This window comes from Apium graveolens, chromosome 2 (genome assembly GCF_009905375.1).
Source record: "Apium graveolens cultivar Ventura chromosome 2, ASM990537v1, whole genome shotgun sequence".
In the NCBI taxonomy this organism is placed as follows: domain Eukaryota; kingdom Viridiplantae; phylum Streptophyta; class Magnoliopsida; order Apiales; family Apiaceae; genus Apium; species Apium graveolens.
Genome location: NC_133648.1, coordinates 246,310,985 through 246,322,791, shown reverse-complemented (window position 1 = coordinate 246,322,791; position 11,807 = coordinate 246,310,985). Strand labels below are relative to the sequence as shown.

At 35.7% G+C, this 11,807-nt stretch overlaps 2 protein-coding genes across 2 annotated transcripts; both read right to left on the bottom strand.

Annotated features, from left to right (window-relative positions):
- Positions 1-1,738: 1,738 nt before the first annotated feature.
- On the bottom strand, positions 1,739-2,828 carry LOC141708284 (phytolongin Phyl2.2-like). The gene has a single exon (XM_074511832.1). It carries the CDS (start codon positions 2,562-2,564, stop codon positions 1,785-1,787), a length of 780 nt encoding a protein of 259 aa, XP_074367933.1. The 5' UTR covers positions 2,565-2,828; the 3' UTR covers positions 1,739-1,784.
- Positions 2,829-3,057: 229 nt separating this feature from the next.
- Positions 3,058-11,719, bottom strand: LOC141708283 (soluble starch synthase 1, chloroplastic/amyloplastic). The gene is made up of 15 exons (XM_074511831.1): positions 11,192-11,719; positions 9,959-10,284; positions 9,693-9,770; positions 9,478-9,602; positions 8,843-8,924; positions 8,134-8,307; positions 7,938-8,019; positions 7,397-7,488; positions 6,487-6,549; positions 6,323-6,412; positions 4,979-5,103; positions 4,793-4,901; positions 4,659-4,714; positions 4,496-4,535; positions 3,058-3,617 (listed from the first exon to the last, which is right to left on the bottom strand). Exons 1-15 carry the CDS (start codon positions 11,469-11,471, stop codon positions 3,459-3,461), a joined length of 1,881 nt encoding a protein of 626 aa, XP_074367932.1. The 5' UTR covers positions 11,472-11,719; the 3' UTR covers positions 3,058-3,458.
- Positions 11,720-11,807: the final 88 nt, after the last annotated feature.

The window sequence follows — 11,807 nt, the reverse complement described above, 5'->3', positions numbered from 1 at the left end:
TTTAATGCATGTTATTAAGTATGTGGCCTCAACCGCTGGACAAGGAGTTTTACTGAAAGGAAGTGATCAATTGGTATTACAAGCATATTCAGACTCAGATTGGGGTGCTTGCTTGGACACAAGAAGGTCAATTTCTGGATATGTTCTAATGCTAGGGAAATCACCAATAAGTTGGAAATCTAAGAAACAGAGTGTTGTTTCAAAAAGTTCATCAGAAGCAGAGTACAGAGCAATGTCTGCAGCTGCAGCAGAAGTAACATGGATGGTGAGATTATTAGAAGAATTGGGAATAAAAGGATTAAAACCAGTCACTCTTCTATGTGACAATCAAAGTGCTATTCATATAGCTAAAAATCATGTACATCATGAAAGGACCAAGCATATTGAAATAGATATACACTTTACAAGAGATAAGGTAATGGAAGGACTGCTACAAATCTCATATTTGCCTACTGAGTTGCAGGTAGCAGATGTATTTACTAAAATCCTTCCATCTGGTCATTTTAATGAGCTGCTTTCCAAACTTGGCATGATCAACATGATGCCTAGTTTGAGGGAGGGTGTTGAGAGCAATAAGCAAGTAGCACATGGTTCTTATGATGCACATGAGAAGCAGGAGAGTAAAACTTAAGTTTGTTACAAGAAGCCAGCTGTACTTGCCACATCGGCAAGAACTCAAAATAAATATCCAAGTGCTGATGTTGGAGAGTTAGAAAAAAAAAATCCCACACTCTGTCTTTCTCTCATTCCTTCTCTTTCATCTCATTCTTCATGAATAAATCTTGTATATGTGTTGTATGTTTTCAGAATGAACAATTACTGTGAATTCATTCTTGTTTACTAGTAAATGATATGTAGAAATCAGTAAGCAACAGTTTGTAGTATATGGAACTTGTATGATCAGACTTTGAAGCTTTGCAATGTTTGTTAATGGAGATTTTCTGATTCTTCAGTTTACAATTCAGTAAGTTTACTTTTCAATCTTGATATTACTATTGTATTACAAAAGGAAATGGTCAGGCAAGAAGATTGTGCGAAGGCCTGGGAGTATCTTTCACAGTGGAAATCAACCCAAAGTCGAAATATTGGGCCACCAATTCAACCTCTTGTGACAGGAGATGGTGCAATTCGTTGAGAAGCCACAACAAAATACAGTAAAGATCACAGCAGACGCGGCTATTGCAGAAAATCTGGGCAAGATAGGTGTGGGGCTGATAGCTCGGAATCACGAGGAAGACTTACTACAAGCAAAGGTGAGAAGCTATACAGAAATAATGAACCCTACATTAGCAGAAGCTATTGCAATAAAGGAGGTTTTAAGCTGGGCGCAAGAGATGCAGCATCATATGGTTATGGTTAAATTTGATTGCCTGATAGCAATTCAAATGATAAGAAGTCAGGTACCCATGCGATCAAGACTCGGACAAGTGATTACGGAGTGCAGGGAGGTAGTTAGTCAGCAAAATAACATTAAATTGTCTTTTATTAAGCGGTCTGCGAATATGTCGGCACATGAACCGGCTCATGTGGCATATATGTATCCTGATCGCACTTTTGACTGGAGTTCTGTTCCGGTTAAAGTTAAACACTGTATTCAGTATGATTTGATGAACTAATGAATGGCATTTTGTCAAAAAAAAAACATACTACAACAAGCACTTAATTCTATGAATTTTTAGGCATTCTGCTGTTGTGGGTTTTTTGTTTTCTATATATTCATCTTTCTTATTAAGTGATACCACACAGTTTATATATTTCATCGATTGTTACAACATATCAAGTGTTTAAGCAAGACATTCGAAACCCTGGCAAATCCACATCCAAATGAGAAACAAGACAACACACACAACCAAATCCAATGACAACACCATCCAAACATGTTTCTTCCAAACACGCTTCGCCTTCTCAACAGCAAACAAACCATTCTTATTATGACTACCACCCAATGAAAACTCTCTACTCAATGTAGCAGCAAGGCCATCATGATGTTCAGATGACACATCCACTCTGCTTTCCTTCAGCGCACCTGAATTTTTATTTTTGTTTTTGTTACCGCTAATAAAATGCCCGAATAGTCTCTTCTTGGTTGATCCCCCTAACAAAGGAGTAGGAGTTGATCCATTTCTCACCGAACCACCACCTATTTTACCAGCATTCGGTGGAACGACATCCAAATCTGAATGCGGCGCCAACAATTGATGAAATACGGGATTAAAGTCCCCTTGAAAACAATGAGAGCTGATACAAGTTGAACGTTTAAGAGGATTTTTATCAAGAATGAAATTAAATGAATCGGCTACACTTTCCAGAAATGAAATGCATGATGGCTTTTCGAGATTTTGATCAAATATAGCAAAGTACGTATATGGCTTTTCGAATACGAACATGTAGGTCATGTTGTGAACGGAATGAGAGAAATCTGAGTGAAATTCAGGGGATTTTTCAAGACAATTGAGAGCTATGGAGCCAAGATGAGCATCCTTTGAATTGAATTCTGCGAGAATCGTTGTTTCTTTGGCGATGCATGCATAATATACCATATCTGGGTCCAGGTTGTTGGCCATTCCCAGAAAATCAAGAATCAAACAATCCAAGAATACAAATAATTAATACCACCACCTTCTTAAATCTCGAAAATCCATCAAAATTTGAAACATTTGCATGTGATGTTGCCAAGGACAGGAAGCTACTATTTTGTATAATTAAATGTATATATGTGTGTAACAAGGGCGGAGGAAATTTCTTTCAAGAGTGGCCGAAAGCTGTAGGTCAAGGAAGAAGGTTGAAAGACAAAAAGGGGGTCTCACAGCCGGCCCAGTTTTGAATTGCATGCTCAAAATATTATATAAACTGATTGATGCTGGCCCGCCCTATATTTTAGCATATGTTCTTAAATTAAATACAGTACAAGTCTGAGAAGATGATTTAGCCTAATTTTTTATATGTTATGTTATACTACATCCTATCTACTATTGAATCACCCTATCACTGTCAACGTCAAATCAACTCTTAAATGGAGTTGCTGTGCATTGGTCTCAACTCTTAATCATCATCCAATTGTGTCAATTGTTCAAACCATCTGTTATGTAGAGCTAATTAACTAGGAACTTTCTATTACAAGGGGTTCTATTGTAACTTCCTATTACGGCGTCAAAGCCAAATCATTATAAAGATTGTACAAAATGCCGCGTACATATCCTACACTCTCAAAAGATGAAAACTATATGTGAATTTACATTAACAACTTTCAAAAGGTGAATATCGAAAGTTATAGTTCAAGAAGATGCATAACATATCATCTTTTTACTGCCCAAGTGACTAACTGGTTGTGAGAACAATTACCCACCCAACTTCCGCTGCCCAAGTGGGAATTCATTTTCTAGCAACATCGTGACGAAGATGCCCTAGGGGACACATTGAAAGGAACTGTACATACTCTTTCTACCTTGCTTGGGTAATCACCCAACATAAGGAGGATCCAAGAATACCCACCCAAAAACTTGCTCGTATTTTACAGCAGCGTTGTCCCATGACGAATTACGCTCCATTCCTCTTTTCATCAAACCATCCCAAGAATCTTTGTGATCTCTATAAGTTGCAACAGCGGTTCTCAGTGCCTGCAAATAATCACAAAGAATAAACTAACAATCAATACAAGTGTAAAGAACATATTTAATTTAAAGGCGGCAACTTGGCAAAAACATTAATAATTGGTTCAACAGAATTTCAAGTTATTTTTTGGGTTCTCATTAATTGGTCAATGCCAGTATTAGCCCCCCCAAAGTTCCTACCAAAAAACAAAACAAGGTCAACTGATATAGGGCCAAGCTTAGGTGAGGGAAAACAACTTGTTTAATCGATACAAATTGTCACCTTATGTGAGCATATTATTCTCAACTTCTCTAGTCCACAAAATTCTATATCAGGAGAATATTACCGTATACAGATGGTACACACCGTTGTCTCTTTACAAGTTACATGAATTTAAACAAATTAACCGTCAATCAAGTTCTTGAACACCGGTTATAGTAAAGCAGTTAACAATTTAAAATGAAAAGGCAATTTACACATCATAACATCAATTAATGTATGTTTTAATATTGTAGCTAGATCTCCATGCTCTGTGTTGCTGCAAACTTTACTAAGTCCATGTAATAAGAATAAGTCTAATAATAATTTAATAACTTATAACTTTGTAACAAGAATGTATATCATGCTCAGATAGAAGTAAATCTAATGACTAAATATCAAAACTGCCAATTTATGTAGTCCACTAACTGGTTTGCCAAACATGAAACGACAGTTACTTGAATACCAAAAACACTGATTGCTTTATGAAACTGTAACACAACTGTTAATTTCTATTAGGTGTCAAATTTGATTCCCTATTGTAACTAAATCTTTAGTTATGCACGGGATACAATTATGTTGGGGGTAAAATTATTTTGCTTTCATTTTACTGCACAATTAGAAAACAAGTGGGTGGAAGTACTACCGCTATCATACTTTCCCTTGTGAGCGGAGTGAATGCCCACCTGTTGAAACAAGTCAATAACATTAGTTACATGCAAAATGATGTTTTCCTGCAAACAATATAGTAAAGCTAGAATAAATTGACTGTTATCGACTATTAAATAGTAGCTGATATATATACATACCCAGTGCCTTCACCTCTACCTTCTAGAGCATAAGGATTAAAAGTCTGCACTGTGTCCTATAAGAAAGTAGGCAAGGAATGATTTACTTTCTGCTAATACATCTATAATAAAATCTTTTCGAATGGTTGACTTACTCTAAGTCCTCCAGTGGCATGAACTACTGGAACAGTACCATATCTCATAGCATACAGCTGATTTAAACCACACGGCTCAAATCTTGATGGCATTAATAGTATATCACAACTGCAAATGGAAAAAAGTTACATATATGATACTGGACATGTTCTTATGAAATAAGAACTACTTAAAATCTTATTTACCCAGCTGTTATACGATGAGAAATAGGAACATTGAATCCCACCCATCCCCTAAATTTGTCTTTGAATGATGACTCAGCAGCTCTCATCCATTCTTCATATTGTTTCTCACCAGATCCGAGCATTACCTTAAGAACAGTAAAATTCACTACAATTACGCAAAGTTTCTGTTAAGGTTTACAGAGAAGATACCAGAACTTGTAGTGGTTACCAAGCAAGAGGAGATAGAAAACTTTTATGTAATATTCAAGTAGAAAATGAAACATATGAGAATTGCCTAGCAATTCACATGTGAAATTTTTGATTGATTAATCGATCAATATTACTTGAAAGAACTTTATTTCCTCACTTACACTCATTGAAATATACACAAGTTTACATATTAATATATGCACCGATGCTTGCCCCTAGACTAAATTGGATAAATAAACCTCCTCCAGTCTATAGAGTAGAAAATGGAAGCCCACAATCTTCGCTTTCATCACACCTCTGCCTATATCACCAGCAGAATACTTGATTTCATAAAGCCTGCAGAATGATTTCCGTTATAAAACTCCACGGAAAAGACTTCTACCTATAAAACTAACAGAAAACCCTTTCCTTCCGCTTGTTTTATGTGCTGTAGGATATGTGCTTCAGTGGTACAGAAACAAACTTTCCGCAGGAATACTAGCAGAGGTTTGATGGAAAAGCCAAGATCATGATTTTATTTAATCTAAATTGTCTAATCCACTTCCTGGAGGCTCGGTTGCCTGAGTTGGAGTAGGGGAAAACATCATCCACGTACAGAGAACATAAATACAAAAAATAAATTAATATGAAGCTCCAGAAAACAACGGGCTGAGTTTTATATCTTAGTGAACAATGCAATTGCATTGTTTAAAAACTATTACTTATATCTGGCCTTTGCTGCTTTGGGGCATATACAGTACATTTGACTCCCTGTACTACCATCCGTGATATAAGTTCGAGCAGACTTGTGCTTGGTCAAGATAATTCAGTGGTACTATGACAAGTCAATCCAGGCAGGACCTGGAACATGGCCTTAAGGATAGATCTATCATGGGAGGTGAAGATTAATACAAGCAAAGTTATTGCTTGATCAATCTAGACTCGGGTTGCTTTAAGGCAAATTGAAAAGCCTTTTAAGTAATGTAAACAATGTTGGTAGATAGAGGAAATGCCTTGTGCTATTGTATGTCTTATCTACTCGTCAATGCGTTTGCCAAATTCACCAAAGGAAAGAATACAAATTTTGCATGCAATTATAGTTTTGCATAAATACAGTATAATCTTGCACTCACAAGGGCAAAATATAATCCATTGCCAAAAAATTAGATCACTTACGAATTGAATATCATCCTGTAATAGCTCTGGAGTTGCCGACAGTATTATGTCAATACCTTTCTGGTAGTCCAGTCTCCCAATAAATCCAATCTGCATATAATAAACTCAAGTCAATATCATGTTGTTATTATCCATGCATTACACAGTTTAAGTTTAACTCTCACCAATGGACAATCAGGCCTAATTGGCAGACCCAATTCCTTTTGCAACGCCACTTTACATTGAACCTGTATCAGATAAATATATTCATAAACATAACACCCGCAAAACATATACTCCCTCCGTTCCTCCCAATTGTTTACATTTGGGTTGATCACGGATGTTAAGAAAAATAATAAAATAGTGGAGGAAATTTAAAAAATTGAGTAAAGTGGTGGGACCGATCAATATTTTTTGTATAAAGTGGGTATAGTGGAGGTAAGTAGTGAACGTGGTTAATTTTTATATTATAAAAATTTTACTACTTTTGGAAAACTTAGGGCCTGTTTGGCAAATTGTTTAAGTCAGCTTATTGACTTATAAACCCGCAACAGCTTATTGACGAGTGTTTGTCGACCCAACTTATAAGTTGAATTTACGAATGTTCGTAACGACGTACTTTTTCTCAACTTATTTTTTATTTTTCGTTTTTTATCAATTTTATTTTTAAAAATATTTTTTTAAAAATGTTAATCCAACTTAAAATATAAGAATTAAGATAATTATATTTAAAAATTATTTATTTTAGTTTATTAAAATAAAAAAAATTATGACTTATAAATTAAATTATCCAAACACTTATATAACTTATAAGCATTTATCAACTTATCACTTATCAGTCACTTATTTTATTTAAGTCATAAGTTACTTATTTTAATATTTCCCAAACGGGCACTAGAAATGTTAAAAATTGGAAGGGACAACCCAAAAAGAAAAGTGTAAAGAAATGGTTGGGACAAAGTCATTACATTTTAGAAGACAAACAGTACACTACAATTAAATGTTCGGAAATGAAAAGACATTCATGTTCTCCAATACTTTCAATTACTCTAAAAACTATCAATTCAAGAAACTTTAGATATGAGACATGACTACCTTGCCAGAGAGATCGTTAACGGAATAATGTGAAGGAATATTCTCATCAGTAGATGGGTTCCATTCAGTTTCATCAATGCCATTTGTAATACCTAATAACAATAAAATTATATGATCAATTTACTTGAGCAAAAAACACCGACCATCTACGTCATAAGCATTTTCACAAATACACAATATAAAAAAAAGGCAAATCAAGTAACACTAATAAAGTAGACAATACTCAATGACAGTAACAACTGAATTAATCTCTAAAGAGCATTCTTTACTGAAAAAATGAAAGACTGGAGTTACAAAGTTACTGCATTGAGAAATGACATGGTAAGATACTTTATTACAATGTATGATATCTCCCCATTTTTTATTATTAACATGTCTCCTCTTTAAAACACATACCCATGATAAATAAAAGGATAAACTTAACTGTATTCATAAAGAGAAGATAAAAAAATATTGCAAAATAAAACTAGCACAAAAGGCAAAAAGTGTTGGAGAAGTAGAGCAAACCTATAGCCCTAGATACCGAGTGCAATTGACCTACCATTGACAACTATCTTTCGACTATCCAAGAGCTCTTGTAGACCATATCCACCTTCAGGAGTTCTTATCTCCCACGAGTAACCCTGTGTTAGAAATTATTACATCCAACTTGTTAAAAAGCCACAAATAAAACTAAAAACTTTCAACACAGTGTCGATTCACACGAGAAAACTCTAAAAACAGAATATGCACTATACCTCACTAACTGTTAATATCCGATCCGAGGTCACAATAGCACCTTTCAAAACATTGACAGCTTCACCGGTGTCAAGTGCATGAGTTCTTGCCCATGTTGGAAATACCCATCCCAGTGCTCCGTACCACTCAGGAGGGAGTCCCAAATTACTGTAAGTAGCTGCAGGCTCCACCCCCTTACATCCACAGGACCACAGATTTCATATAAGTGTAAAATATGCAACAAGCTATGATACCCTTCGGCATGCATATTTAAACAGAATAAAGCTATGCCAAACTTCTTACTATTGTAACAAAAGAATCAGGCTGTTCCTCTGTTTCGAGCCTAACAATGAGGGGAGAAAAGGAAAATACCAGCTTGATATTAATCATATTTTATTCTGAGGTCAAATACTCACTCCACTATAATATGACTAGAACAAATTGCCTTTTGAACAATTGCCTTAACATATCTCAATATGATAAGGATCCAATTAACTTAGACAAAAATGAATAAACTAGTATCAGATGCAATGTATATGTCTACATTTCCCTTATAGGCCCCTGTGTGATTTTTATACACATATATATTGCAGCAGCTTATTATTTAAATATTGTATATAGTATATAGCATATACCCCAAACAACGTGTAGTGTTTGCAAGAACTATGTGCGTGCAGCTTTAACATTTTACACTCGCATGAATTACTAATACTGAGATGACGAATGTACCTGGTGTGCAAGATTATGTATTACAAGAATACTACGGGCATCTTTGTAGACTCCATGTGGACGATACTTTGCTGCCAATAGCCTGAAACCCATATGAAATCAAAGATCATGCAAAGTGATTTTAACGATTAAAAAAACAATCCTAGAAGAAACATTTTTTAATGAGCTTTTCGCATATCCAAGAGGATCCTCGGTATCACATCGGTGGAATAAAAAAATTACTACCAAGAACGGACCATTTCACTTCTCCGCAAATTAGGACGGATGATGCGCTAAGCCGCATTGGCAGGGTATAAGGAAGACTATGCCGATTTTCCAACAACAGCAAATCCATATATACATTTTTGAAAGCGTTCAATAGCATTCATGCACATAATATTTTGTATGGATTGCACTGCTACAGTGTACACGTAAGCTTTAAGTAAGCATATAAGTCATACTAGAACTGAAAATTTCTAAATGCTCTGTATCATAGATGCGGTTTAGTATCTGTATTAGCATAAATGAGTGAGAGGCTCCTCATTTGAGCTAATAACGTGTCAGGTAAGTGGTGCGAAGATTATATATATAGAGCCATTAGCCACGGCAATGCAGGAAAAAAAATATATGAGAAGAGTGCTAATGATATAACATACACCGGTACCAGTCCTGCATGCCAGTCATTAGCAAGGAACAGGCAATTTTCGCCATAAGTGAACCCGCCCAAGGGAAGCACCAAGGGAGCCTCGCATGCTGCGTGACAAAGTAGAGTGAACCTGAACTGCTTGATGCAAAAGAGACGAACAAACTGAGTAAGGAAATTGCTTTTGGAAGGATACCCTAACCTTGGTACTGAATGTATGATTCATACCTGATTATCACCAAAAGCACCGTATGTATCACCATATGGGGTTCCGGGTCGGTGGTAAGATGGATGGTCAACAAAGACCTGAAGGTTAAAAAGAGCAGATATCTTAGTCAACAACTTTCCGCTATAGATAATGGGCTGATGTTATTTCTTATATATATCTTTACAATGCCATTTTCATAAGTTGTAGTGGTAACATATATAAAATACGATTGAGAAACATCCTAGATAACTTCAGGGATGCATAAAATTTAGCATTGAAAGTTTACCCAATCGACGCCTGATCTGTATTCGTGATAAAACACAACTTCCTGAACACCTCCTGAACAATAAACCTTTGCTCGGCACTCGGTGTCAGTTGCTGAAGCATATCTTTTATCAGAAGGTCCACCATGCTGATATCTAGGAGTCACAACCATCACACGGTGTCCTCGTTCTGCTAATGCTATAGGCAAAGAACCACAAACATCTCCTAAGCCTCCTGTCTTTGAATATGGTGCTGCTTCAGAACTAACAAAAACAATATTATATGTTACCCTGGTTGACAATTTTTCTCCTCCTTCAATGTCAACTGACACTTGCTCCTTCTCCGCAGCTACATGATCATAAAAGTAGTGATGACATGTGTCATCAGTAATACAAAAAGTCTCTCTATACAAACACATGTTCAATAATAACCTTTACATTAACCGGAAAGAAGCATATACAAAGATAAAACAATATAAATATAATTCCCTCGACATTTCGAGAACTCTATTTTGATCAGACTAATTACATGCCTCAAAGTTCTTTCCCAGATTACATCCACTTGGATATCTAATGTATTTGATATGCTTAATAATGTCAATGTGTCAGAGAAGAAAACTATTGTTACAACTAAGTTTCTGTTCTTCCTGTACATAGTAATTGATTAGGAAAACGCAGACCTTATCGTTCTTAGGATAAAGAGGAAACACCAAAAGCCTTATCTTAAATAGTCCTCCCCAAGGCACCTTTTTTTTACAAATTGCAATCAAAATTAAGAAATAGGGACCCTAACCTCGTGAATATTTAAACCCCGAATCCTCAAAAAAATTCTTGACTTTGCAAACAACAAATGCTTGTCCATGTATTTAAACTCATAGTTTCTCATTACCATTGTCTACCCTAAACTAATAGCCACACTAATAGACATTATTGTTCTTAGGGTAAGACAAAACACCTAAAACGCTTATATAGTCCACATTGTAACTAAACACCTAAAACATTCTTGACTACGCATATACCAAATGCTTGTCCATGTCAAACTCGATATCATAGTTTCTCATTACCATTGTCTACGCCTAAACAAATTGCCACACTAAAAACTCAAAATATTCCCAATTAATCCCACAATCAAACAAAAAGTTAACATCTTTATCTAATTCAAAACCAAAAACAAAACATTCTAGCAAATTAACCAAAAGGGTAACCAAAAAAAGACTTAAAAACATTCTTAGCAAATTAACAAAAAAAAGGCTTACAGTCAGAGTGAGGCATCAAATGAAAGCCCACAACAGAGCCAGAAGCATCTCTCTGTGGGCCAAGAAACAAGCCTTTCTTATCATCTTCAACAGCAGAAGAAGACCCATCTTGTGAAGCATTCACAACACATAAAGGCCTACTAGTACATTTGTTTCTGTGTTTAAAAATCAAAGGGAAGCCCAGTTGCCTAACTGAGCTCAAACTCAAACAAGAATGATCAGCAGCTTTGTTAAGAGATGATCTACAGTACAAAATAGAAGATGCACTGAGAACCTCCATTGGAGAAAAAATGAGAAGAAGGTGAATGGAGGGGCTCAATACAAAATGAGGACGTAAAGAATCCAAAAGGATGATAAAGGTGATATCTTTGAATTGAATTTCAAGATTTTATTAAAGTACTCTTCAATATGACTCTTCTTCTACGTACTCTCTCTCTGCTAACTCTCTCTCTCTCTCTCTCTGAGTGCAGTGTGTGAAGATAAGAGGGATACAAGTACCACTGGATCATGTGAAAGTGCACTCCCCCAAAAGAGATCTATTGCTTTGCTCCCGTGTATAATTATTGTTTTTTAGGGGGTTGATTTTTAACAAAATTGTTGTATTTGGAAAAATTGG